Consider the following 25,995-nt stretch of genomic DNA (forward strand, 5'->3'; position numbering starts at 1 on the left):
ATCAAGCTGCACTGAAATGCAGTCATAACAAATGTAATGAAATAGTATATAATATCAACTATGCATTTAGATAAAAGTAAGTCCGCACAACTAACACCGATTTACACAAAAATGCGTCAATGAGGAATATATACAGATCTAGCAGGAAGCCTGCAAAACTTGTCTACAAGCGGCCGGCTCTAACCGTTAGGCATTAGTAGCCTCGTCAATATCGTACAATAAAATGTTCTGCCCATCCCATCTCCAGGTCTCAAAACGCCAGTTTAATTGTTTGTTCCAGTGAATACCATAGCCAGGCCCACTAGAACGGTCGATACCACCTGATCGAGGCATATCCTTAATATACACGAGTCTCGATATACGAGAATGCACCATCGCCATGCTGCACATAGCACATGGCTCATGCGTAGTGATAAGTTGCAAGTTGTGGCAGAGATACGCCTGAGGTGGCGGCTCTTTTGTTGATTGCATTGCGGTGGCTTCGTTCTGTCGTCGCCATAATTCCTTCTCGGCTACCTTTGCTATACACGTCATTGTACTGTGAGCTAACGGATTATTTGAAGATTTCCGAGTGTCTACAGCTGAGGCGACAATTTCGTACGTCGCAGGATCGACAATAAGGGTCGCAACTGGCATCTGGTAAAGTTAGCCTATTAAAGGGGCAGCGACAAAGCACCACACAACATACCTCACCCTCGTTATTAGCTTTCTCTGTAAGCTCAAGCAATTTCTCTATATATCGCTTGTAGAGATCCTCGTCCTCACTCGGCAACTCCGAAATGCTAAACAAGTTAGGCCGCGCACGGGATCGACATGTTTCCGGTACCACTCACATTGCATGCGGATTTCCCCGCCACATAATAGGCCATGTGCCATCCGACCATTCTTTTGACTGTTGCTTTGTAAGAGCCGGATACTTAGGAGCTTTTCGTATGACAGGAACAAATAGTTTATTGTCATTCATCTTCGCCGCTTGTAGTTCGGTCATTGACAGAAGCATACGCTTGATTTCGTCTTCGGACGGCACGGCGTCAATCGAACATATCAGTAAATTCAGAACAACTTGGTCTGATGCTTTAAGAACTGAGCCTTGTTGTTCAACTTCAGCCTCTTTTACCAGACGCCGTAAGTGCAGTAATGAATGAGGGTCTTTAGGAAGTTCTTGTTTGAGATGCCTAATCCACACAGTTAATATTGTCCAATCAATCGCGATAGCGACGAACATACGAAACAACGGAGGTGGCCATTCGTGCTGGAATAGTAGTGGCCCACACGTCGACTGCGAAGATATTAGTGACTTGGTCGCACTTGCCAGCGAGAAATGCGTGGCCATACCGAGCTCTAGTTCAGTGCGTTCATGTGGCGATTTCACCTGCACAAAAGATCTGGCAGATGAATTTGCTTGCTGGTGACCTTTACTGGAGGCTAGTACACTAGTGACCCTAGCAACTGTTGCGCTCGCAGAGGCGGGTAAACTGGAGGAGAGCGATATGTGATGGCGATGGTGGCGGTTATGGGGTGCCTTATGATGGAGGTAAGTTTCCGTGCCCGTCGACGACACGGTCGTCGTCCGAGAAGACCCAACCGACGGTGGCATTTGAGTAGCAACGACGACCTCGACAGACCACTGTGAAAACAGTCGTGCTATTAAAGTGTTTGCTGCTATGTTGTTGTGGACTTGCCCCTGTTCGATTACTCTACGGGCGCTTTAAGAAAATTCTAACAAAACGAAAATATGTGGAACAAGTGCATTACCCGGCTCCATCGTGTAGTACGGGTAAGTCACTAAGTTAGATTAGCTGGTATATTCCTTAGTATCGTAAGCCTCTAAGCCCATATACAGAGCCATTGGATGTCATTCCACGGACAACTAATCAGTTGCTGGGATATGTCAACTCCTATATATTGTCCAAATCCATTGTCGGGACCTACCGATGGTGAGAGCAGCTGGTCGCGGAGTTTGATTCGGAAGAAACGAGTCATAGGGTCCGAGTCTATGTCAGGGCAGCCCATCGCAAGGTTAGGGCTACTTTACTGTTGATGGGCAACTTTATTGTGAACGACTGGGTTAGGTTATTGTTGCAGAAAGGCAGCGGGTTATTCGAAACTCTGGGTGCGCGTCAACGAACGTTTTCCTTGGCACGTGGCTGTGGAAGTGGGTTGAAGTACGTTGTAGAGGGGGGGAAAATTAATAAGTAGAAAATAAGTGGGTTTGACCTACTTATTTTTTTGTGTGGGCAATTATTTTCTAATTATTTTCTGAAAAATTAAGTGACGTGGCGTTTGGATTACCTCACTTATTTTCCACTTGTAAGAAAAATAATTGGGAATCCAAACGCACCCTTAGTCTCGCTCACTCGGCTTGCTCAAACTCCCAATGCCATCGATCGACGTTGTGTGACTCTCACAGTCGGCTAACTTGTTTTCGCGTATTGCGAACGTTTTCAGCATTTTTTTCCCTTCGCAGCTCTCTTCATTGGCCTATCTCCTACATTATCGCGAGTATTCCTAATTCTTCGAATATAGAGCAAGGATCTTGAGTTGATATTTTGCATAATAAGTCGTGAAGGAATCTAAAATGTCCCCGCCAGCAGCTATGCCAGTATGTGACATACAACATTTGCACAGAGATTGCACGCAGATTGCATGGCGCTCTGAGCAGGTGAAATCGGAACTTCGCTGATGTGGACGTTAATACAGATGTTCAATGCCGAAGGCTTCAGACAGACGAAGTCTGCAGCTTCTAGTATAAGCGGCTTCAATGACGAACCCGAGGATGTTCGAAGTACGTTGTCCAGAGTGATATTACTGCTGGGTGCAATGCTTACAGCGTATTTAGTTGTCGGATACGATCCTCTAGTGCCCCCTGCGCTGCTTCAGCTCGAATTCCCTGCTGTATGTTGTCCGCTTGTATGCGCTTATCGTGAAAATTGTGTGCTAACATGGCATAGTCACAGCAATCAATTGAGACCGTTATTCGCGGTCGAAAAGGCGCCATTAAAATTCTCACCCAGAAATCTGACAAGCTACTGGTCGTTGTTGGGCCTTGCTCGATTCATGATCCCGAAGCCGCCTATGACTACGCACATAGACTACGACAACTCGCCGACCGACTGAAAGACGATCTTTTGATCGTCATGCGGGCATACCTCGAGAAGCCTCGGACTACTGTCGGCTGGAAGGGTCTGATTAATGACCCGGACATTGACGAGTCGTTCCAGATCAATAAGGGCCTCCGTGTCAGCCGTCAGCTCTTCTGCAAGCTCACCGACATGGGCATTCCTATCGCGTCGGAGATGCTTGACACTATTAGCCCGCAGTTCCTTGCTGATCTTTTGTCGGTTGGCGCGATTGGTGCCAGAACCACTGAGTCTCAGCTCCACCGAGAACTTGCCTCGGGTGTCTCGTTCCCCGTCGGTTTCAAAAACGGCACTGACGGCTCGCTTGACGTTGCTATTTCTGCCGTTCGCGCTGCTTCTCAGCCGCATCATTTTATGGGTGTTACCAAGCAGGGTCTCGCTGCAATCACGACCACGAAGGGTAACGAACACTGCTTTGTCATTCTCCGAGGCGGCAAACGCGGCCCAAATTTCGATGCTGAGCACATTCAAGACGCGAAGTCGAAGCTCCCTGCTGGAACCTTGCTGATGGTCGATTGCTCCCACGGCAACTCTAATAAGGACTATCGAAATCAACCTAAGGTGGCTAAGTGCGTTGCTGACCAGATTCGCCAGGGCGAGGATATCATTATGGGTCTTATGATTGAGAGCAATATTGGACCTGGACGACAGGACGTTCCTCCTCACGCAGGCAAGGAAATGCTTAAGTACGGTGTCAGTATTACCGATGCGTGCGTGGCTTGGGAAGATACTGTCCCCATGCTTGAAGACCTTGCCGATGCCGTGAGATGCAGAAGAGCTGTCCTTGCAGCTCGGAATGCTGCTGAGGTGGCGCAAATTAATTAGACGATGGTCCCGTGAAGTAGAAGATGTTAGGCTCCGGGTCCTTGCTTGGCCTATCAAATATTTTGGGTTCAGGAGGTTTTGTCTTTAGGTCATCTTTATTTTTGGCCTTTGCGGATGCAGTTGCGCTGTATCGTGAAAATTGTTGCTTTGGCTGCTTAGACTCAGGCACAGTACTCATTTTAGCTATGCTAATGTATAGTATGTAACATGTCAAATAGTATGAATCAAAAGTTTTATTCCCGTTATCCGACCCAAATTAGCGATTATTCTATAGAAACCTGAGCAACTTTTCATGCTTATCAATAATATGAAGCCAAAATCGTCCGTTTAACGCGACACGTCTAAACGGTCAGCTCAACCTTCTCTGACGTCAGACGCTCCTTAAAGGTAGCAAGAGCGTCAGCAACTGTGACCTTGACGAACTTCTCAGTCTGCTGAGGAGCACGGCCAACGAAGGTCGAGGGATCAAGCAACTTATCGAGCTCATCCCAGATAGGAGTAAAGTACTCGTCTCGCTTAACACGCTCAATAAGATCGTTATCACCGCCTTCTTCCTTGACCACACGAGCAGCCTGGTGGGAAAGCACACGGATCTTCTCATGGCACTCTTGTCTGCTCTCGCCCTTCTGGACCATGGCCATGATAATGTTCTCGGTAGCCATGAATGGCAACTCGCTGTTGATACGTCTCTCTATGACCTTAGGATAAACCACAAGACCGGACGTGATGTTAAGAAGGGTGGAGAGGATAATATCACCTGTCAAAAAAGCCGATGGGATAGAAACCCGTCGAATAGCACTATCATCAAGCGTACGCTCGAACCACTGAACAGAGGCAGTCTGAACGGTGTCCTGGAACAGACCGGTGAGATGACGAGCAAGCGAGCACACACGCTCACATCGCATTGGGTTACGCTTGTACGCCATGGCGCTCGATCCGATCTGCGTGCTCTCGAAAGGTTCCTCGATTTCCTTGAGATTGGCTAATAGACGCAAATCAGTGGCCATCTTGTGAGCAGTAGCGCCGAGCGAAGCTAGTGGGCCGAGAACATCAATATCGATTTTTCGGGAGTAAGTCTGACCAGTAACGGGATAAGCGTACTTAAATCCCAGTAACTCAACAACGAGCTGGTCGAGCTCCTCGACCTAAATTATACGTTAACATGACCATCGATTCAACGAATCGAGTGTCAGACAAACCTTGTCGTGGTCACCGTCAAAGAGAGCAAGGAAGGAAGCTTGAGTGCCAGTAGTTCCCTTTACACCTCTCAGTCCAATATCGTCTCTCGCTCGCTGAATATTACGCAAGTCCCAGAGAAGTTCCTGAATCCAAAGCGTGGCACGCTTGCCAACCGTGGTCAACTGCGCAGGCTGAAAGTGAGTCCAGCCGAGAACAGGCATATCCTTGTATTCCAGAGCAAACACGGACAACCGGTCAATGACATTGACAAGCTTTGTAAGCAGAAGATCGCAAGCATCCCGGAGGAAGATCAAGTCGGCATTGTCGGTAACGAAGCAAGAAGTCGCTCCAAGGTGGATGACACCTGCAGCAGCCGGAGCAGCAACACCGTACACGTGAACGTGTGACATAACATCGTGACGGACAATCTTCTCTTGAGCAGAAGCGGCATCAATCTCCTCATCGGTAATAGTAACATGGGCACGCAATTGGTCAATTGCCTCGTCTGTGATGGCGGTTAGACCGAGCTGCTTCTCCGCAATAGCCAAATTCAGCCAAAGCTTCCGCCAAGTTGAGTATCGAGTCCTTGGAGAAAACAAACTAGACATCTCCTTCGACGCATATCGCGACGACAAGGGTGAAGCATAGCTGTCAAACTTGGACATTGTTAATAATACCTACTAGACAATTGCGTGTGACACACTGCAAATTCGGATGCATTGTGAAATAGTGAAATATTCAAGCTCTGCGTTTTTGACTTTTGCCGATGACCAATGCGGCTCAAAGCACGTGATGTTTAGTTATATCTTAGTCATTATGATTCCGTTGTCTTCGAACGAGTTAGGGCTATGTTGTTGGGACGTGACTGCGTTTCGAACAACCCATAACTAACTGAACGGAAATTGTATACCCAGACACAACCTCGACTTTCGAGTTGGTAGGGGATAGGGTTTGTTAAGATCTGGGTACCGTTCTAAGTAATTTGTTCCTCTCCTGTCTGCTTCGCGTCTCATTTACCGCAACAACAACTACATTCACATCTATACAATGCCACCAAAATCAGCTAAGGGTCCGCAGGGTATGTTAGCGCGGTTGTGTAGAATCGTTGATGATAATTAGAGGTAAATGTCGAGAACACTGACGAGAGTCGTGCAGAGAACATTTCCCTTGGTCCTCAGATCAGAGATGGTGAGCTCGTCTTCGGCGTTGCTCGTATCTGTATGTTAGCTTGAATAATTATTGGTAGTGGTTAATTGCATACGGTGGGCTAATATGATGTGAAAGTTGCGTCTTTCAATGATACGTTTGTCCACGTCACAGATCTCAGGTGCGTTTATTTCGCTCAGCTTTCACAAACATAATTATAGGAAATTGTTGTGAGCGGAAAGTTTTAGTCGTAATGCTGACGGATGGTGATTACAGTGGACGTGAAACTATTGCCCGAGTTACTGGTGGAATGAAGGTCAAGGCTGACCGTGATGAGTCCTCTCCGTACGCTGCCATGTTGGCTGCACAAGACGTCGCTGCCCGCTGCAAGGAGCTCGGCATCACTGCCCTTCACGTTAAGATCAGAGCCACTGGTGGCACCGGCTCCAAAACTCCTGGCCCTGGTGCTCAGAGTGCGTTGAGAGCTCTTGCCCGAGCAGGCATGCGTATTGGACGTATCGAGGACGTCACCCCTGTCCCATCAGATTCTACCCGTATGTGCCCTCTTTTATATACGTTACGTTGATGCGGATGCTAATGCATTTACAGGTCGGAAGGGTGGTCGCAGAGGTCGCAGATTGTGAACAGCATCCGCATTTCGCTTTCTCCTACTCGTCATGTTCCTCTATGTGTCATCTCATGATATTTAAAACGGTGGTTTTATATATAAAAGCTAATAAATTGGAGCTTACGGTGTACCATTAATATGAATGCGTTTCTCATCAATCACAGTGCATCAGCAACTATAAGGCTTTATTTAACTCCGTCTTCGCTAAAAAGTACAACTAATGATCTAAAAATACAGAATGGTCCATGGATGCAAGTGGGACGACACAGGGTGACGAAACTGTGTGAATACAAACATGATTTTTATAGAAACCAACATAAATCACAGTAAATCCTACCGGTGTCATCAAGCGAAAATACATTCATAGTCATGAATCATCATACACGTAACTTTTTGGGGTTTGCGCTCTGTTTCTGTTTCAAACGACCTGAAGGTGATATGAGCATATCTTGGTCATCGTGGAAAACAGACTCGCTTTCAGACACGGTGGATGCTGACGAACGACGTCTTCTATGTTTCAATGTCTTTCGGGGCGTTAACGGGGATTCGCTTTCCTGAGTCTCTAGGTTCAGTTTTCTTGGCGACCTCCTCTCGTTAATACTTCGGAATGTTGCTAGAGCGACTGGGGACGATGGAACCTCAATAGTCTCGTCTGGGTCGAAATTGTCGGTATTCTCAGACTTTCTGAACGCGCTGGTAGCTCTCTCCAACGTATTAAGATCCTCGCCATTGTCGACTATTTGTTCTGTCGTAGCTTTGTTATCATTACTGATATCTGCTTTCGACTCTGCGTTTTTCATCCTCGAATGGCTTGTGGTGGGAGCTAGTGCCTCCTCCGCATCCTCAAACTGGTCATCTAGTTCTGTATCTGTATGCTCTACATCCGTAGCTGAAACATCAGTGTCTGATTCTGCAGCCTGTGTGGTCACTGACTCCTGTGCTACGACTCGTTGAGCTGTGGGAATTGCTGATGCCGAAGATATAGCTCCGACCTCTTTCTCCGGATGTGCAGTCCGGCGCTCGCTTGTCTCCTGACAAGATGTTTGTTCATCCGAGCTTTCCATCTGTTGCTGACTCAAGACCTGCGAAGCTAGTATTCCCAGAGCAGCTAAGGCACCTTCGTCGTCATTGCTCCCAGCTCGTTGTTTGCTATTATGATTCTGACCATCACGAGCAACACCAGCAAGCGATGAACCTCCTTGTACGCGACCGTCCCGTTGTAGTCGGCCCTCTCCTAATCGTTGCCTGAGCCGATCAATCTCCATTTCTTTTCCCTCGAGCATCTTTTGCGTCTCAAAAAGTCGGCTCTTGGCACGAATGAGCCGCCACCGATACTTGTCCGCTTCAATTCTAGCTGCCATTTCACTTTCTGACGGTTTCTGATCTGACGGTCGAGCACGCAACAGATTGACTCGCAATATGTCTACTTGCCGCTTTATTATGAAGTTCTCGACCTGATAACGCTTAAGCGATTCTTCAGTTTCAAATCTCAGCACCCTAGAATCGAAGCGGTACCGAGTGGAGGCTGTTCGGGCCACACTAAGAGAAGACCGCAGACGCCGGATAGCAGCATTTGCTCGGAAAAGCTTGGCGGGATAAGTATTAGTCAAAATACCTATAAGCGGACGATAAAATCTTAAGTACCTGATGTTGTGCATTAGTCTGATCCATTTCTCTGATTGCCGCCGACGGTAGGTCTTCCCAGTCCTCCTAGAAGCTGTCAGAGTTACAATTCTGATAGAACCAAAGCCAACCATACTTCGTCTGCAGGGTCGCTTGCAATGGTCTGCCCTCTCGGCGAGGAAGCAGTCACATTTGAACCTGCTGCTCGCGAGGAACCACTTGAGCCGGTCGTGGAGGAAGGTGAAAATATTTGTGCGGTAGAGCTCGATGACAATCTTAGAGGAGGTGCCATTGGTGTAGTCCCTTGGAGTGGTGCTGGTGCAAGTGGTCGAAAACGGGAGACGAGCGGCTGTGGAGAGCTTAGCGTTGGCGTTGCTGAATTCTGATCTTGCCCTGAGGAGGGACTGTGCGATAACGTCGCTGTAGATCTGGACGATATATTTTCGGGCGAAGTCGACGTAGTCGTAAATGGAGGCGGTGTGATTACAACTGGCGAAGACGGCATCTGTCTCTCAGCCAATCCTAACGACTGCTCTGGTCGGGACAGAGTATTTGGTTTTGCGCTATCCACTGGTGCAGCTGTGTGGATCGCTTTAACTTTGCCTAATTTCGACTGGATCTGGATAGGTTCAGATGGACTCTTTTTCAGATGCAAAGTTGCTCGCAGACGTGGTTGCAGTTACTGAGCCCCAGGGTACGACGTTTGGCCACTTGGATAAGCAATATCAATTTGCGGATTCGAAGGAATACTGTATGGACGGTATACTTTATTGTAGGGAGGATAAGCCGGCAAGCCGTAAGGGATCACGTTGAGTACAGCCAGTCCCGGACGCACTCGAATGTGGGAATAGCGCGGCAGTCCCGACGAGGTGTAAATGCGCCTTCTTGACTACTCTGTTGTGCAATGTCACCGACGTATGTTGGACTGCACGACACACTAGGAAAGCCTATCGGCTGCCCGATATGCAACTGGGTTGCGATGATTGTGAAAGGGACCGTCGATACGAGTGCTGCTCTTGCTCATGCGCCGAAGAAGTTCTGAGTTCAAATGTCAATAAACCACAAAACATGTAACATGAAAGAGACTACTCACCCATTAACAAATTGATTCACTGAAGATCAAACTACGAGCAGGAGGCCGATAGATAGACCTTGCCGATTTCGCCATGTTGACTCAGGGGTTTTGGATAAGATTTGCTAACGACTCCATTGCGCGAAGCAAGCCTAAAGCAGCGCGCTGTCTCGCCTCGTCCGAACAGCGCGCCTCAAAATTCTTGCTTGTTTTGGTGTCAAAACTTGAAGAAAAATAGCCACACCCTTACCCTACATTACTCCAACTCGTTCTGTTCGCAGTAACTGAAGTAGGTTTATAATTCCTTGATTTGGTCTAGTTGAAACCCTTTTGCGCGTTACATTCTCTGAGTCCCCTTGCCCTCCTAGTTTACATCTTGCAAAACGCGTTTGCTTCTACGCGTTCTGTTTACCGCCTTCAAATTCCTTCAGTCATTACTCTCTTGTACACTACAAACAGTTTTTCACTCATCGCAGATATGGAAGTGTCCGACGTTGCTCTACCAGGATCGCAGTATTGTCAAAAGTGTGCGTCTTGCCGCACTTTGGTGTGTGCGAGACATTTCACGAACTACAACAAATGTTTGTCGGCAGTGGGGGTAGACTTGTAAAGAGTTGTGAAAGATGTCGGGACAATGCAAGTATGTCGGTAACTCTCGGGCTAAACGACGGAAGTTCACTGCTAATAATTCACTAGAGACAGGTGTCGAGCTGGTTCTGCAGCAAGGCTAGCACGCCATCCCACACTGGAGACTTCTGCTCGTACGCCCTGTATACAAACCTGACGGCCACTCCAAAGCATTGTCCAGCACCTCGTACGTGTAGTTTGATAAGCGCGGGAATGGACGACAGGATCGTTGAGGCGGAGTCCAAAAACTCCATGTTTAGGTTGTATTTAGTGTCCATGGCGGCACACTATAAAATGTTCGTAGGGAGAGGTCTGGGAAGGCTACCTAACAAAATAGCTGTACTGCTGGAATCAATAACTAGACTGACTGGACAGCGCATACTTCCTTAAAGTTTTGACACCAAAATAATGGCGTGTGTATGCGCATATTGGCGTATCGCCGCAAATACGCAATCATGTGACTACACGTGACTGCAATTTGTTGTTTGTTTACAGATTTTGGATACTCGCTTGTCTATGTCCGCAATTTCAAACTATATTAATTGTCGCCTAATATCATCGACCACCTCCCGAAAATTCATACAGCGGCAAATGTCAGCATGTCTCCTGGGACGCCCCCAGATGCTGTGCAGCGGTCGCATTCTCGATTGCCCATTTCGACGGCAAACAAAACGCGCATCCGCCCAGTATGCGATTCCAATATTTTATCGTCTTCCCGTGCAAGCAGCTTTGCGGAACGACTGGATTCCCAACGAAAGAATCGACTAGGAGAACCACGCAGTTTAACGGGGTCATCTACTACTCTTAACCTCAGACTGGAATCTGTTCGGGATAGAAATCACCGCAGATCAATTTCATTGTCGGACGCGTTCACATCGCTTGAGCGATCTACCCCAATTCCCAGCTATACTCATGTACAGGCAGCACGACGACCGGCAATTCCTATCCGATCGGGGTCCTCTATGTCACAGCAGTGTTCTCGAATGGAGCAAGAAAGACCGCAAGTCTTGATTCCATGCTCCGAAAATAGAACGGGTGCGGCGGCTGCGGATCAAAGGATATCGAGAGGTCCGATGACAAGATCAAAGGCAATTAATGAGAAGCATTCTTCCGAGGCGTCCAGTATTTTCCGTCGATATGGCACGCCTTCGTCTACAATTGATTTGCAGCCATCACCCTTGCGCACTCAATCCTCACAATTCAAACGACCGATCCAGCACGCAACGAAATCGACAAGTTCTTCCACTCCGGCATGTACAACACGAATGCCAATCCGACCGCTGTCAATGGTCGAAACACCTTCCACATATGCGTCAATATCGACGAAACCAGCAACCGGGACGTATTCAAATTTCAGGCGGCCAATTTCGTCCATGTCAATTGCATCTTCGTCGCCCACCACAGTCAAGCGGCGAACGGCTTCTAGCGCTACTACTACCGCAACCATCATGCCTCCACAGACTGCTCGTGGGGCCATTATCCGCCAGGTAGACCCATTGAAAAAAGATGACGGATCCGTGCAAACTGCCAAAACCAAAAGACTGGTTTCGGGGGCAACCTCATCGCGGCCACGCGTGGATCAGACACCATCGCGTGTTGTAAGACCATTGGCAGCTACAATTGGAGCTTCCCCTCCAAGAAAAATTACGAGGTCAATTGCAGCTAGCGGCAGAGTGACTGAGAATTTGACTGTCGGTTCAAAAGAAACGGTTCCTCCAGTCCAAAGTTTTCCAAAATCACGTATGAGTTCAGAGCAGGTGAAATCAACATCTTCTCATTCTGCCATTGAGATAGCCAGTCCTCCAGCGCGTCGGATAGCTCACGCCAAAGCTAGATTGCTTAGCCAAAAGGAAAGGCGCCAAACTGTGTCTCAACACGGTCAGACTGCTGCAGATAAGCCGACGATATGCGACATTCGAGATAGCTCTCAGAAAGCTATCGATTCTTTCGATCTAAAAGGAGAGAATGATGTGTCCTGGGAAGTTCTTAAAAGGATACAAGAGGCTTTATCAACCGGCAAGCTGGAGCTATCACACCTTGAGCTTCCAGATATTCCAGATGAGCTGTACCAGTTTTTCGAAAATGGGCAGGAAAACTGTGTCATTCACTTCAAGCACGAAGGCACCACCACGTTGAATTCTTTCGCTGCCACCGACAATTCGATAGAGAAGCTGGACGTACGTTTCGCTGAAGTGTTCTCGCATTTGGTCTCCGTTGACGTATGTTTGGGATGGTCCTAGGTCCCGAAAGGAGGCTAACATGATACAGTTGCGTCATAACGGACTGAGGAAACTGCCGCCGTCGATGAGTAGACTACACTCACTCAAGGTTTTAAACCTTGGCGCCAATAAGCTCACGAATGAGTCGCTATCCGTGTTATTTACAATCAGCTCGCTTGTGGATCTCGATCTTCAGTCCAATAGGTTGGACGGGGAACTTCCGTCGTCCTTGTGCAACTTATCGTCGCTAGAGGCTCTTAATGTGAGCGTCAATGAATTCTCCTCCATTGCACCAACAGCATTTAGAGGTTTATGTAACCTCAAAAGGTTGAATATCAAGTCGAACAAGCTTAGAACGTTCCCCTTTTGCTCGATAGAAAACGTCCCTATTATCGAGATTAATTTATCGTACAATAGAATATCTGGAAGTCTTATATCGATTGACAGACTATCCCGATTTTCTGAACTGCGTGTCTTGAAGGTCAACCATAATCAAATTAAGGTTGTATCGGACTTTGCTATTATTTTACCATCCTTAGAGATCCTAGATCTGAATTCGAATATGGTATCCTCTTTGGGAATGCTGCTTATATGTACTCCGAGTTTGGCTCAACTGCATATTGCACGAAATATGATGCCAGATTTACCAGAGGGTATCACTGAACTGCCGAATTTGAAGATACTTGACATATCGTATAACTTGTTTTTGAATTTGGATCCCAGGCTTGGACTTATTGATTCTTTGGAGTCACTAAGGTGGGATGGGAACAGAGTCGGGGAACGGTCGTTGGCGGCAATGGATACGAAGGATGTCAAAACGAGATTGCGTGCACGCTACGAGAAGGAAATATCGGCAAAGGAACGACAGGATGAGCATGGGATTAGCGACGACTTACTAGAAATCGCTGTGCAAAAGCGTCTGACGAGGTCCAAACTAAAAGTCAAGGCATTAGACCTCTCTGGGCGTGAATATTCAGATTTCCCGGATCGACTTGTGGAACAGTATATGCCAGCGAAATATTGTCGATATGGAAGCGACGCTTTTACCGACCTCCATTTGCAAAGAAACAAGTTTTCAACAATCCCGAATGCTATAATGTCGTTTGCCTTTGCTGACACGCTACAACGTATCGACATATCTCACAACAACCTTGGAGACGAGGCTTTCATGTCACCAGTCTCGTTGAGTTCTTTGTTAGAGTTGAATTTGTCGTGCAATTCAATCAATTCTCTAATCATGTTCGTGGCCAATTTTCAGCTTCGGAGCCTGCAGAAACTAGACATGTCCTTCAACAAGATCCACGATATTCCACTTAACTTGGTCAAGGCATTCTCGACTCTGGAAGAACTGAATTTGCATGAGAACAAGATATCGGAGATCGATGCAGATGCATTCAACGGACTCGAGAAGATTGATCTTTCCAACAATTCAATCGGCTATCTGCCCCCTGAGCTTGGCAAAATTAAGACAATTGTGGAATTGAAGGTACAGGGGAACACATTCAAAACACCGCGATGGCAAATCGTGCAGAAAGGTACCGACGCTTTGATGCATTGGCTCAGATTGCGACTGCCCGAAGACAATGATGGGCCAGAGGATCATGAGATGTAGCGTCAAGCACAGAACAATATATGGTGTACTTTTATTATTTTCAACGCATTTATGGAGTATTGATTTTTGGGTCGGTTGTAAAGTAGTTCATGAGGAGATAAATATTGGATTTATTAGCATACAGCTATTATACATGCACAAGTTTTTACCAAAAAAGACAGTCAGACACCAACCCAATGCTATACTTATTTACCACATCATAAATCAACTACGACTGGCGCATACTCGCCACGTTCCTCTTCCGCGTCATCGCTGTCGTCTGCGGCGCCAAACCCCGAAGGTCCATCATCGTCGTCACTGCCGTAGTGGTGCATTTTCTCAAAACCGTTACTTGATGTGCCAGAGAGAACGCCAAGGATACTCTCTTGCCGCAGTCGACTCCGTGCTGTGCCACTGAAATCCATATCTAGTCCGAACCTTGCCTCCAAAAGATTTCCAATACCTTCGATCTGATGCAACATGGCCTCCTTCACATCAGATGTCATAGCAGTGATTTCAGATTCTGAAGATGTCGGTTCCGGGCCAAAAAACCCGTTGAAAGGATATATCAGGGTCTTGCGTAGTTCCCGCAATTGACTCTTCACAAAATTAGATCCAAGCAAGTCAGTGAAGTAAACTTCTGGAATACACATAAAATGAGCGTATATAATGGTCAAAAACTTTCGATAGAATTCGGGCCGTGAAGACACGGCCGACTTGCTGCTACAGAGCAACTCCAAGATGCGTTTCCATTGCTCTGCAGCTGAGTAGTTTGCTAGTAGGACCAGCAAAATAAAGGATAACTGAAGCTCTGCCAGAACCGCATTATAGTCTACCCAAAATATGAGTCAGCAAGGGCGATTTATGTGTAGAACTAGCAACAGGCATACCCCCGTTACGCTCTTTGGAGACCAAATCTCCGAGGAACCAACTTCTGTCCAACGCAGCCGTCGTCAGCTCGCGTCCAGTAGCGCCTTCTCTCCATGTCCGCTGTCTCTTGAGGTCGAAATTCAAAAACCTGAATGAATCGGTGTCATCTAATAGCACTGAACTTTTACTGCTCGATGAGGCCCTCGATATAGCTTGACTTAAGAGTAATGAGTCTGTCGAGGACGCGGTAATTGAAGAAACTGGGACACCTTTTCTATATGACACCGGAAGATATGTCGACAATAGCTCGGGATTCAGCTGAGTCGTCAGGTCAGCAAACTCCGGGGATGACTGTGGATATGGAAGGAGATGAGGATAGAGTCTCAACAGGGCTGCAGATTCATTAGTTATTGACATCTAAACTTGTAATCATCCACTTCTACATACCAATATCGTCGACTTCACGCTTAGACATTACAAATTCTTCTGCTTCGTCGTCCCACGTCATGCAAAGTGTTTTACCCTCGCTGGCTTCAAAAAAGACTGCCATCCGCAGATTCATATTGCTCAGAACAATATTTTCCGAATCTTTCACCGCCTGCCTCTCAGATATAATATTATCATTGCCATCTTCATCGTCAATGTTCGTTAATCTAGAACTGGTGGGAGTAGCATTTCCTATCCCAGTCATGCCAGGAGCTGGAGGGCTCCAATGCAAGATATGAATACCATCAGGAATGAGCTTGATCCCATTGAACTCTGCTGTTGACGTAAAAAATTGCAGATCAATTCCTAACAGACATTTATCCGGAATATTGTGAAGTATTAATGTCGTTTTCGGCGGTGGCGAGGGCATTGACGGTATTGCGGAGGATGGATAAGATATAAGCCAGGGGCCAAGTTATCGTGAAGTGTCAAGAGTTTCACAGAGTTTACTCTAAAATATACCGACTTTCATTCAGTGCTGTCGCAATTCCAGACAATCACGACCACTTCTTAAGTTCTTATAAGACATATCTACGACGGTATAATCATTGACGGTTCCATCACGGAACGAAGAGAACGAAATCGCTGTGTTAGTGGCCCGCAAGATATGTGGTGTATGACGAGAGGCGCTCATGCGTATCCATAACCGCCGAACATGAGTGATGTGAATAAGGTGGCTTCGGTAACGGTACAACTCCGAGATGCGGAAGAAATTTATCGCTTCAGATACTCCTGAAGGTGGTGGAGTGCAGTGCATTCGCAGGCTGCAATTGCCAGCAACTAATGGTCCACACAACCAGAAGGACAACGGCAAACGTTAGCTTAACGTACCTGGAAACTTCAGAAGATTATGCGACCCAATAACTTTTATTCAAATTATGTCATAATACAAGGATAGCTAATACATATATATATGGAAAATTCTGAGGACAAGGGTGTTTAACGGTATGATTTCTGGTAACGAGCACGAGCACCTGGACCACCAAACTATATAAGGCAAATTCGTCAGTATGTCAGAATACTAGAAAATATTCAACTATTCCAGTATTGCGTACCTTCTTTGGCTCGGAGTGTCTAGAATCTGCGATAAGGAGGGTACGGTCGTAGGCGATGAGGGCCTTCTTTAGCTCGTTCTTGCTCTGCTCATCAACGTACTTCTGGTGGTAGGCGACAATAGCCTTGGCGATAGCTTGACGAATAGCATAGATCTGAGAAACGTGACCACCACCGGTGACTCGGACACGGATGTCAATGTTGGCGAACTTATCAAGACCGACAATGAGGAGGGGCTCGTAGACCTTTAAATACACAACACGTTAACCCCAATATTCTTCTTTCCTAGCTATACGTTCGAACGAAAGAAGGGCCTGTAATTACCTTGAAGCGGAGGATCTCAGGCTCAACAAGAGCAATAGGGGAACCGTTGACCTTCAGGATGCCCTTGCCCGCCTACAATCAATTATTCGTGTCAGAACTGAAGATATCATTGCACTATCGATGGCATCGATCTCAAGTAGTCAAGTGAAACGTTGGAGATGTCGTACCTTGGCGTAAGCGACAGCAGTCGCGGACTTCTTCTTTCCGAAGGTCTGCGACCGAGAGATTAGTCGAAAGTCTTTAAATATACCAAATCTTCAACGTACCTGAACGCTTTGAATCTCTGACATTTCGTGTGTTTCTGAAGACCTGTCGGACAGTATATCGTGTTACAGGGCTTCCTTCTGAGGACATTCGATTTTGGCGGTGTGTTTTCAGCCGCTTGGGAGCAGCTAGTTTCGACCAAGAAAAGCAGTCACAGGCCTAACCCTAAGGATCGGTCCCAGTAAGCCCTACATTGCACAGTCAGGGACCGACACAACACCGCACTTGATCACCAAACGTTCGAGGCTTGCGCTCAGAAGAAACGATCTATCGATACACCTGTCGACTCTGAGCCGTTGCCAGTTCCACAACATTAAATATGGGTATGTTAAATTTTCACAGTTCTTATTGGCTTATTATTGGTATTGGTGTTAATAATTATTTAGCTATTGCGAAGAACTATCCCATCCTCTCCAACCATTTCCGAAAGGTTAGTTCCGACTCGAGATGCTAGATGACGACGCATTATTCGATCAACTATTAGTGCAATGCGTTCTATGACATGATGATTCAGGGACTAATATGTTTTGGTGTAGCACTGGCAGACTCGGGTTCGTGTCCACTTCGATCAGCCTGGACGCAAGCTCCGACGCAGAACCGCTCGTGTCAAGAAAGCTGCTCTGGTTGCCCCCCGACCTGTTGACTCCTTGCGACCTGTCGTCAGAGCCCCTACTGTCCGCTACAATAGACGTGTCCGTGCTGGCAAGGGCTTCACTTTAGAGGAACTAAAGGTGAATTGATTCTTGATTCAAGCTTTAGTGCATTAGAGGGATTAGAACTTACGTTCGCAAACTTCCTCAGCATTTTATGTAGGCAGTGTTAACAGATTTGCAGATTGCCGGTATTCCCCGTAAGTTCGCGAAGACCATCGGCATTGCTGTTGATCACCGTCGCCAGAACCGTTCTGTTGAGGGTCTTGAGGCAAATGTTGCCAGACTAAAGGAGTACCAAGCTAAGCTTATTGTGTTTCCCCGCAAGGCTGGCAAGCCTAAGAAAGGTGACTCTGAGGCGTCTGAGATCGCTGCTGCCACCCAGGTTTCGACCGCTGCTGTTCTTCCTATCAGTCAGCCCGCGCCAGAGTCTGAGCCCCGCATTGTTACCGAGGAGGCGAAGGCCTTCAACGCGTATACTACTCTCCGCAAGGCTCGTTCTGATGCCAGATTGGTCGGTGTGCGTGAGAAACGGGCCAAGGCTAAGGCTGAAGAGGCCGCAGAGAAGAAAAAGTAAAAGAGGTAGTTGTTTGGAGTGCACGGAGGAACAAATAAAACGAATTGTAAAATTTGGGAATATTAGTCATGTGTTAGCTATGTACATTTCTTAGTTTTTGTAATCTAATGTCATAAAAGAATGGTCTGGCAGATAAACACATGCGTGAATCTAAATGGTGGGAATGTACATTCTACCAGTTTGGTCTCACAATAGGTAACTATGACTACAGATACATTTCATTGCGAACCTCCAGACAACGCCAAAACCATAATGTACAGATTCGTCAACCGCAAAACCGAAACACCAGATAAACCAATCCAAATTACCGAAAAAGGTGAACTTAAACTTCCTCAAACCAATTCCGTACTATAATGCGAGTAGCACGGTACACCCCACGAGTGCGGACGAGAGTATTAAAAATCTCTGGAATTCTGCCGAGAATCTCGTCGTGATCGATATCTTCGTCTATTTGGCATGTTAGTCAACCGCTTGATAGGTAGTGAATTCCGATGAGCACTTACAATAACGTGGCGCACTGATATGAGCCGTCACTCTGCTGCCAACATCGCCGGTAACACCATCCAAGACCAGTTCCCACGCTACAACTAGCTGTAACCCGTTTGAATCACTATCTAATCTTATAACAATCCGTGTTTCGCCTAACCACAGGCCCTTTTCTTCATCTGTGAGCTCCTTATTTATATCGCCCTTTTCATCATCATTGTCATATTCTTTTTGCCGCACTGTCACGTTGGAAATATAAGACGGAAACGTTCTCGCAATTCTTGCCAGAGTTTCAGCACGAATGTTCGCCATTCTTGCAAACTCCGCTACTCCATATAAAAAGCACGATATGTCATATTGCCGCAAATCCTCTGGTCCATCGCCAATCATACGTGCGGTCCATTCCATAATCGTACCGCGAGCCCATAGCGGTTGTATTGACTCCTGTGGCACGAAAAATTCAAGCACCTCAAGATCTGTCTGGTTGACCATGAGTGATAAAGTAAGCGATATTTGGGTATCCGAATGAGTAACTTGTATTCTATGTCTTGCTGTTCGGACGATTGCATTCTCTGAATCCGTTGAGGGCAAAAATGATAACTCAGTACCAAGGGAACGAATAGTTAGACCCGTAATTCGCTGAAGATTCTCGAGATCTAATTCCGGCTCCGGCATATGCGGGAGTAGACTTTCTGACTTAGCGAGATTGGAGGAGTCTGGAATTCGCAGGTCCGAGATAGAGTTCTCATTTGACGACAGTAGTCCTCTGACCAGAGCATCTAATTCGACAGTTGTCGACTTTGCTGACTCTGATTCCAGCTGGGAATTGTGCTCTGCTGCAAAAATCATATGCTCCAATTCGTCTATTTCGTTCTTCACTTGATTAAGTTTCCATAGGAGGGCAACCCTTAGCTCTTCGATTTCGCTTTCTTTTTCCAATGACATCTCTGCAGTCCCACTTAAGAGCCGATCCAAGTCTGAGTGTAAGTTCGCAGACCGTACTGGGGTGGGTCTAATATGTAGAATCTCCATATCTTCGTCGGGCTCAGTGGGATCGTATGCATCTACTTCGGATGCAATTTGACTCAAACTCTTGAACCTCTTCGCTGGCCTCTGCTGGTCTGCACTAGACGTCTGTGCGATATCGACAAGTACGCCTTCTGTCGGCGTGCTCTCGTCTCCAGAGATCCGTATCTGTTTGAGCGGCGACTGTCTTCCGCCATGGTGCTGCCCACTTCTGCGTTGTTGACCTGATGCAGATGTGATTGTTGGCGTCAGATCTTGATAGGTTTGTTGCCGTTTCTGTGGTTTCTGTCTTTGATCGTCTTTAAACAGCGCCGTTGGCGAGGGCGCCGAGGCGGAAAGCATTTGCGCCGATCACAGTTGCCGCTGATCGCGTTGTCAGAACGACGAGTCGGAAGGTATTACCGACTGATCAAGGCTGATCGGGTTACGTTGAGGTAGTTGCAAACTGGGGCAGCGATTCATAGGGTTAGTTTATCCTATCGTGTTGGAATGTTAAAGTTTCGACACCGCCTAAGTAAGAGTATGCTTGTGGTGCAAGTGCGCAATCTACGATGGATGAGGCACTAACGTGGCAATGCTCGAAGCTTACGCGTTTGTTTGTTTACGATATGCTGAGATCGGCAAGTGACCTAGTTTTTGGCCAACTATGCGCGCTTGGCTGCCGGACTGTAAAATAATAATCGATAGTCATGTAGTGTAAGAGAATGGTAGGCCGAGTTCATGCGAAGTGAGCTCGCTGGCCGTGGAAGCCGAATTTTGACTAGCGGAGTACCCCTTTTGTCGTCCGCTGACCGCCGCACTGCCCACATCTGAATTTGACGAACACTTGTCCACACAAAACAAAACCACCAACGCGATCGCTACACCGTCTTCGCTCCCATATCCTCGAAGTCCCTAGTCGCCGCCGCACTCGTGCCTGTTTTCACATGGATGACCGGCCGCGGCTCCCAATTCGTCGCAGCGTCAGCGCCGGACCCCCGGGTCGGTCATACAACAACGCCTCGTCCGACCATACATCTTCCCCACTCAATGATCGCGGGGTCCGAAAATCAGCAATGAGCAATATCTACAAGTCGACAAGTCCAAGCACGACACCACTACCAGTCACGCCGCCTCCTCGGCGCGGTGCAGGCGCGCTAGGTCGGCCACTTTCGTCCTCTGATAGTAACCGCAACAGTAGCGCTCGAAAATCCATTGTAACCAACGCGTCCAGGCATTCAGACGGATCCGGAATCTCGATCAGGTTTTCTATTGCGGCCCGTCCTGCTGGGAGTGCGTACAGATCGTTTTCAGGTGCGAGTGACATTCTGCCCGGAACGTCCAGTGCGGATGATGCAAATAGTGATGTCGTAGATTACGATGAAATCTCACCTGATATTGTCGAATCAGAACCCCAGTTTCCGCTGCCGCTAACTGAGGCGCCACAGGAAGACGTGGAGGAGGAAGGATTCGAAAATGACTACGACCGGGCGGATGCGGCGCGAAGGGGTTATATGGGCATCCCTGGGTTCTACTACGACAACTATAGCAGCAACTACAACTCGTCGGAAGAAGATCCCGACGATTCATCTGTGAGTGAACTGTTTGGAGCGTGTCCATCATCGCCTGTTGATGTGGATGTCATTGATGAGACTGAGTATCATGACCTGCCTGGAGTGGAGCAAATGACACAGCACCAGCAGGATGACGACAACAGTGCGCGTGCTATTGAGTTGAATGGGAACCACCCAACACGGCGGCTTAATGAGCAGCATGGTTTTGCCTACGATGAGAATAGCGATACCGAACAATCAGTCTACGATCTTGACTACATGAATGGAGAGGAGAGTCAACATATTCCGGATTTTGACCAAGATAATAGCATGCAGGATGGCTTGCGCTGGTCGCAGACAGAGCCTGATACAGAACCGACTACAACCCTGGTTCACCCCCCTTTACAGAGACCAGGAGAGACGGCTGCCACATTCGACTTTGTTTATCGTGTCCGAGACATCATATCAGAAGAAGATATCCGCGGGCGACAGGCTCAGATAAGAGCGCGCTCTCAAATGCCAGAACGAGCGCTAATACCGGTGTATTCCGATGGCCTTTCGTTATCAACATTTCCTTATATCAATTCAATAGCACCACTATCGGCCATTGTGCGGCAGCCACCTCGCGGACATTATGCTACAACTGTTGTCGAAGCCAGAGATAGCGTGGTCACAACCATTCTACCGCCTATGCCAACACACCCGCCTGCGATACGAACGGGGATGAGCGCAGTTGTTGGACAGCGCTATGGAAGGCGGAAAATCCAGCTTCAGAACGAGGCGGAGAGCATGACCGACGAGGAAGACATCGATTACCGCCAGTTAGAGGCGCAAGCCCGATCCGAAAGTGAAGAGCAGGCGGATCCCGACTACACGTTGGAAATACTCCGACAACTTCGCGCACACCAGCATGAGGCTTGGCATGACTCAATCTTTACGTTTCAAATGCAGCAAAACACTCCACCGACGATTCCACGCGAGCGAAGAGCATGCAGTAAAAGCATGGCGAGAGTTCTTCTCGTCATTTTCACTATCTTTCCGCCGCTGTGGCTAGTCATGGGTTTCGGCGGACTCGATAATGCTGTCGGTGAGATACCGCGGATAGAACGGATGGTAGCAAGAGTGCTGGGTGCGAGCCTGTTTGTTATGGCCGTAGTTGGCTTGGCAGTAGGGCTGGCAGTAGGTCTTTGATATTAAAGAAGAAGATATGTGTTATACATCCCAGAATTAATTGGTGGTATGTACGGATTTCATGATTTGATGAATGCTACTCATTTGGGTCTATTAGACGGTTTGCTATGTCATATTTGCTTGATAATGTAGTGTTAAATAGTCACTCATTGCCTTTGATTTTGGTTTTTTGATTATTATGTCGCAATTGTATTGGTTTCGGATATCGTCGCTCTTTTGCATATGTCTCTTTTGCATATGTCTTTTCTATGTGAATGCATTCTTGTATATTCCAATTTTCGTGATCAGGTTGTAAAAACTTGACATTTTGGCTTCATTAATTTGCAATGTGTTCTACGTCGGGGTAGGCTCACAATGACGGACTGTCGCCATGACCCAGCCACGGCCCAACTTGCTGCATGTCTTTCGATGACTTGATTCGACGTATGCTGATGTCCGTGGATAAGCAACAGGGACACCTTGCCATCTTTGGAGACGTGCAACAGATATTATACAGACACGAACGTCTCAAATCATTAAATAAACGTTGTTGGCAGTCTGCCTGACGCACGTGACTGCAGTTGCTGTTGAGGCACAACTGTCGCGTTGGATGGCCGATGTCGGTCAACGTCACTTTGCCTCCTCTTTGCCGGCAGCCGGCCCGTTCGCCCCCACAAACGACTACGAAGTACCTCCAACGGTTCGTATCGCACAGGCCCGCTTCTCAACTCCACCTTACACGCACTCCATCTCACTTCACTACCCTGGCACTGCGCAGCCGTTGCATATCCACCCGCGCGATCTCCCACCATGGGAAACACAGCTGCTAAAGAGTCGCGCGAAGGATCCACTCCGGCCGGCTATAGACCGGCAGCAGCCCGTCGCCACTCTTCCGCCTCCGATGTCTCCGCTGCGTCGTCTCAACGCACCTTTCGCTCCCACTCGGGCCACGGTCACCGTGACAATCATGCCGGTGTCGTGTCGTCTACTCGGTCGTCCATTCGCCACGCTCTAAATCTGGACGAGCAGGTCGATGGTGGCTATCTCGTGCCTCAAGGTGTTTACACTGGTCCACAGGACTTCAAAGCTCGGATAGTCAGGCAGCTGCAGGTGTGTTATTTTGCGCAATCCGCACATTCAGGATTTGGAATACTAATGTCTGCCAGGTCGAACGGCGGCTCGCACCGTTCTTCAAAGGACTCGAAGACTACGACGACTCATGGACAGATGAACAGCTGATCGCCGCTGTGCGCGGGCAGCAGATTCCACCCGCAGAACCAGCAGAGATTTCTGTCCCTAATCAGCCCACTCAGCGCGCACGATCGAAGTCGAATGTTGAATCGACTACTACCGGACCTGGCCGCAGGTCCCGGGCAAACACAGCCTCATCTGGCTCGGACAAGAAGCCCGTGGAGGTTGCTCTATACAGAGGCGCTATTGAATGCCCAATTTGCTTCCTTTACTACCCTCCGTATCTCAACTCGACTCGCTGCTGCGACCAGTCCATCTGCAGCGAATGCTTCGTCCAGATCAAGCGCGCTGATCCTCATGTTCCGGAGCACGACAACGAGGGCAACCAATATGACCTCCGCTCGGCGACTCCTTTTGGCATGATCGAACTAATCTCTGATCCTGCTTGTTGCCCGTATTGTACAGAGCCAGACTTCGGTGTAACGTATCAGCCTCCCCCGTTCCGCACCGGTCTCAATTCGTCAGCTGGGGCGGCATTGCGTGCCACTTTGTCACGGCACTCGTCGGCCACAGCTAGTGCGGCGTCTCTCAACAATAACAGCAGCACCGCAAGTGTAAATTCAGGAACTAGTCAGCCTGGCACTACTGTGTCCAAGCGTCGCCAGACTCTCCCGTCATCAGCGTCAGAGGTGGTCACTACAGACCGCATACGGCCCGATTGGGCACTCAAGCTAGCCAACGCGAACGCTCATGCTGCTCGTCGCGCCGCTGCTGCTACTGCGTTGCATTCTGCTGCTTTCTTGGCAGACTCTATTGGTGATGGCAGTACCAGCAGTGCCGGGGGCCGCATGCCAAATAGAAACCGGTTACTGCCTCGGCCGACTGGACTCGACGTTTTGATATCAGGTGGCCATCCCCATGCGTTAAGTACAAGCCCTACGAGTCCTACGAGTCCTTCACGATCTGGCAGTAGATCTTCAGCTGGAACTTCTTCTAGTCCAAGCAGACGAGCTCGTCGCATGGTTGATTTGGAGGAGATGATGGTCATGGAGGTTCGTATACTTTAACTTGGACTTCTTGCTAATAAATGTGAAGAGGTCAACTGAATTGCTGTGCTAATGATATGCTAATTGGGATGCTCTAGGCAATTCGGATATCTCTTTTGGAGGATGAAGCCCGTCAACAGCGCGAGCGAGAGCAGACGCAACGTGGATCCGAAGTTTTAAAGCAACGGCGGGAATCTGCAAGCGCGTCACCATCGGGGACGTCTCCTTCCGCTTCAGCTGCGCAGCCAGCGTCGGCTGAGTCTGCCACGCCGACCGATTCGGCTGCTACTACGATCCCGTATTTTGCGCCAGCAGATGTAGAGGAAACGGCTTCTGCTTCCAGCACTTCACTCATTTCAGCGGCGAGTTCCGCCGAATCAGATCATCCGCTCCAAACACGCCCTCTTTCAGATACAGTGACCGCGTCGAGCAGCTCAAGTAGTCTCACGCCTGCTTCGCAGGGGGGTCCCGGATTTAGCTTTGGGAGCCTGACCGGAACGCTAATGGTTGACAGCAGTAACAATTGCATCGCCAATGGCAGCACTGCAGACTCAAAGGCGGCTGTCACTGCTGCAGATGGCGATGAGGCGCGGCCGCAGAAGGGTAAGGAGCAGATCCCAGACGTGAGGATTGAAGATACTACCGCGCAGCACGGCGAGCCTATCCAGGCAGTGTAAGCTTTTTAATACTGACGCTTGCGGTTTTTGGGGATACATTATATACGGTACGAATGCGACTCGGATTTGGGTTTCCATGCATTGGATGGACTGGTCTTGTACAATTGCGCGACAGGTTCCATCCACATATGTACTACATACGACGCTCGCATATCTGCTATAGCCTTACGGGAGCGGTTATCTTGTCAACTTTCTCTTCTATGGTGAACGTCAACTTCTCGATCGCCAGCTGTATGTCATAAAAGTCTTGCTTTTCCTTATAGACGTTATCAGATGTTTTTCTATCGATTCTCGACTTTCCGATTATTTCATTGCTGTCGATTTGCGCTTGTATATGCTCGCCCTGAGGTTCGGCCTGGCAGACTTTTTCGACTCAAAGGGGCAGCAGTTAGGAGTTTGTTCGTTCCTTTTCACGAAGCATGCCATTCGTTTGTCTCGTTTTCTCTTCCGTCTTTATGTTTTGAGGGCGGAATTATTACATTTATACATATAGCGAGCGGGATCGGTTGGAAGGTGTTTGTGTTCTGCTGTTATTCATTTATGTTTTATTTCAATGAATTTTATGATGACATATTTATACATAGTTAGTTATA

The 25,995-nt window shown here is 47.9% G+C and overlaps 13 protein-coding genes across 13 annotated transcripts; 6 read left to right on the forward strand and 7 right to left on the reverse strand.

Annotated features, from left to right (window-relative positions):
* Window positions 1–18: 18 nt before the first annotated feature.
* Window positions 19–1,782, reverse strand: POJ06DRAFT_243639 (cytidine deaminase-like protein). Its single transcript, XM_056186389.1, has 5 exons — window positions 1,336–1,782; window positions 1,228–1,279; window positions 834–1,175; window positions 689–782; window positions 19–636 (listed from the first exon to the last, which is right to left on the reverse strand). Exons 1-5 carry the CDS (start codon window positions 1,595–1,597, stop codon window positions 187–189), a joined length of 1,200 nt encoding a protein of 399 aa, XP_056047574.1. The 5' UTR covers window positions 1,598–1,782; the 3' UTR covers window positions 19–186.
* A 467-nt stretch (window positions 1,783–2,249) lies between these two features.
* Window positions 2,250–4,209, forward strand: POJ06DRAFT_243642 (uncharacterized protein). Its single transcript, XM_056186390.1, has 4 exons — window positions 2,250–2,602; window positions 2,701–2,785; window positions 2,840–2,895; window positions 2,952–4,209. Exons 1-4 carry the CDS (start codon window positions 2,579–2,581, stop codon window positions 3,963–3,965), a joined length of 1,179 nt encoding a protein of 392 aa, XP_056047575.1. The 5' UTR covers window positions 2,250–2,578; the 3' UTR covers window positions 3,966–4,209.
* A 97-nt stretch (window positions 4,210–4,306) lies between these two features.
* POJ06DRAFT_279660 (L-Aspartase-like protein) lies at window positions 4,307–5,752 on the reverse strand (the record flags this gene model as incomplete). The annotated part of the gene is made up of 2 exons (XM_056189831.1): window positions 4,307–5,110; window positions 5,165–5,752. The coding sequence occupies 2 exons, from the start codon at window positions 5,750–5,752 to the stop codon at window positions 4,307–4,309; spliced, it is 1,392 nt and encodes a 463-aa protein (XP_056047576.1).
* A 439-nt stretch (window positions 5,753–6,191) lies between these two features.
* On the forward strand, window positions 6,192–7,271 carry POJ06DRAFT_285096 (ribosomal protein S11-domain-containing protein; the record flags this gene model as incomplete). The annotated part of the gene is made up of 5 exons (XM_056190189.1): window positions 6,192–6,222; window positions 6,264–6,362; window positions 6,429–6,471; window positions 6,567–6,844; window positions 6,900–7,271. The coding sequence occupies 5 exons, from the start codon at window positions 6,192–6,194 to the stop codon at window positions 6,932–6,934; spliced, it is 486 nt and encodes a 161-aa protein (XP_056047577.1). The 3' UTR covers window positions 6,935–7,271.
* Window positions 7,272–7,295: 24 nt separating this feature from the next.
* Window positions 7,296–9,046, reverse strand: POJ06DRAFT_264953 (uncharacterized protein; the record flags this gene model as incomplete). Its single annotated transcript, XM_056189035.1, has 3 exons — window positions 7,296–8,504; window positions 8,563–8,628; window positions 8,678–9,046. The coding sequence occupies 3 exons, from the start codon at window positions 9,044–9,046 to the stop codon at window positions 7,296–7,298; spliced, it is 1,644 nt and encodes a 547-aa protein (XP_056047578.1).
* An 885-nt stretch (window positions 9,047–9,931) lies between these two features.
* On the reverse strand, window positions 9,932–10,577 carry POJ06DRAFT_243648 (uncharacterized protein). Its single transcript, XM_056186391.1, has one exon. It carries the CDS (start codon window positions 10,516–10,518, stop codon window positions 10,306–10,308), a length of 213 nt encoding a protein of 70 aa, XP_056047579.1. The 5' UTR covers window positions 10,519–10,577; the 3' UTR covers window positions 9,932–10,305.
* A 15-nt stretch (window positions 10,578–10,592) lies between these two features.
* POJ06DRAFT_13501 (uncharacterized protein) lies at window positions 10,593–14,170 on the forward strand. Its single transcript, XM_056184439.1, has 2 exons — window positions 10,593–12,459; window positions 12,509–14,170. The coding sequence occupies exons 1-2, from the start codon at window positions 10,840–10,842 to the stop codon at window positions 14,069–14,071; spliced, it is 3,183 nt and encodes a 1,060-aa protein (XP_056047580.1). The 5' UTR covers window positions 10,593–10,839; the 3' UTR covers window positions 14,072–14,170.
* A 19-nt stretch (window positions 14,171–14,189) lies between these two features.
* On the reverse strand, window positions 14,190–16,243 carry POJ06DRAFT_243652 (A1 cistron-splicing factor). The gene is made up of 3 exons (XM_056186392.1): window positions 15,368–16,243; window positions 14,941–15,312; window positions 14,190–14,882 (listed from the first exon to the last, which is right to left on the reverse strand). Exons 1-3 carry the CDS (start codon window positions 15,774–15,776, stop codon window positions 14,269–14,271), a joined length of 1,395 nt encoding a protein of 464 aa, XP_056047581.1. The 5' UTR covers window positions 15,777–16,243; the 3' UTR covers window positions 14,190–14,268.
* On the reverse strand, window positions 16,244–17,166 carry POJ06DRAFT_243655 (ribosomal protein S9). Its single transcript, XM_056186393.1, has 5 exons — window positions 17,050–17,166; window positions 16,951–16,995; window positions 16,784–16,855; window positions 16,462–16,704; window positions 16,244–16,393 (listed from the first exon to the last, which is right to left on the reverse strand). Exons 1-5 carry the CDS (start codon window positions 17,071–17,073, stop codon window positions 16,346–16,348), a joined length of 432 nt encoding a protein of 143 aa, XP_056047582.1. The 5' UTR covers window positions 17,074–17,166; the 3' UTR covers window positions 16,244–16,345.
* Window positions 17,167–17,586: 420 nt separating this feature from the next.
* POJ06DRAFT_191295 (ribosomal protein L13e) lies at window positions 17,587–18,274 on the forward strand (the record flags this gene model as incomplete). The annotated part of the gene is made up of 2 exons (XM_056184838.1): window positions 17,587–17,778; window positions 17,882–18,274. Coding segments are annotated over 2 exons (585 nt in total), but the record flags the coding sequence as incomplete, so codon positions are not given.
* A 208-nt stretch (window positions 18,275–18,482) lies between these two features.
* On the reverse strand, window positions 18,483–20,232 carry POJ06DRAFT_13530 (uncharacterized protein). The gene is made up of 2 exons (XM_056184443.1): window positions 18,778–20,232; window positions 18,483–18,721 (listed from the first exon to the last, which is right to left on the reverse strand). The coding sequence occupies exons 1-2, from the start codon at window positions 20,126–20,128 to the stop codon at window positions 18,597–18,599; spliced, it is 1,476 nt and encodes a 491-aa protein (XP_056047584.1). The 5' UTR covers window positions 20,129–20,232; the 3' UTR covers window positions 18,483–18,596.
* A 373-nt stretch (window positions 20,233–20,605) lies between these two features.
* Window positions 20,606–23,001, forward strand: POJ06DRAFT_243659 (uncharacterized protein). Its single transcript, XM_056186394.1, has 2 exons — window positions 20,606–22,555; window positions 22,607–23,001. Exon 1 carries the CDS (start codon window positions 20,713–20,715, stop codon window positions 22,507–22,509), a length of 1,797 nt encoding a protein of 598 aa, XP_056047585.1. The 5' UTR covers window positions 20,606–20,712; the 3' UTR covers window positions 22,510–22,555; window positions 22,607–23,001.
* A 174-nt stretch (window positions 23,002–23,175) lies between these two features.
* POJ06DRAFT_13569 (uncharacterized protein) lies at window positions 23,176–25,539 on the forward strand. The gene is made up of 3 exons (XM_056184453.1): window positions 23,176–23,598; window positions 23,655–24,731; window positions 24,824–25,539. Exons 1-3 carry the CDS (start codon window positions 23,299–23,301, stop codon window positions 25,400–25,402), a joined length of 1,956 nt encoding a protein of 651 aa, XP_056047586.1. The 5' UTR covers window positions 23,176–23,298; the 3' UTR covers window positions 25,403–25,539.
* The last annotated feature ends 456 nt before the right edge of the window (window positions 25,540–25,995 follow it).

Source organism: Lipomyces tetrasporus (genome assembly GCF_029532465.1).
Source record: "Lipomyces tetrasporus strain NRRL Y-64009 chromosome Unknown POJ06scaffold_1, whole genome shotgun sequence".
Classification (NCBI taxonomy): Eukaryota; Fungi; Ascomycota; class Lipomycetes; order Lipomycetales; family Lipomycetaceae; genus Lipomyces; species Lipomyces tetrasporus.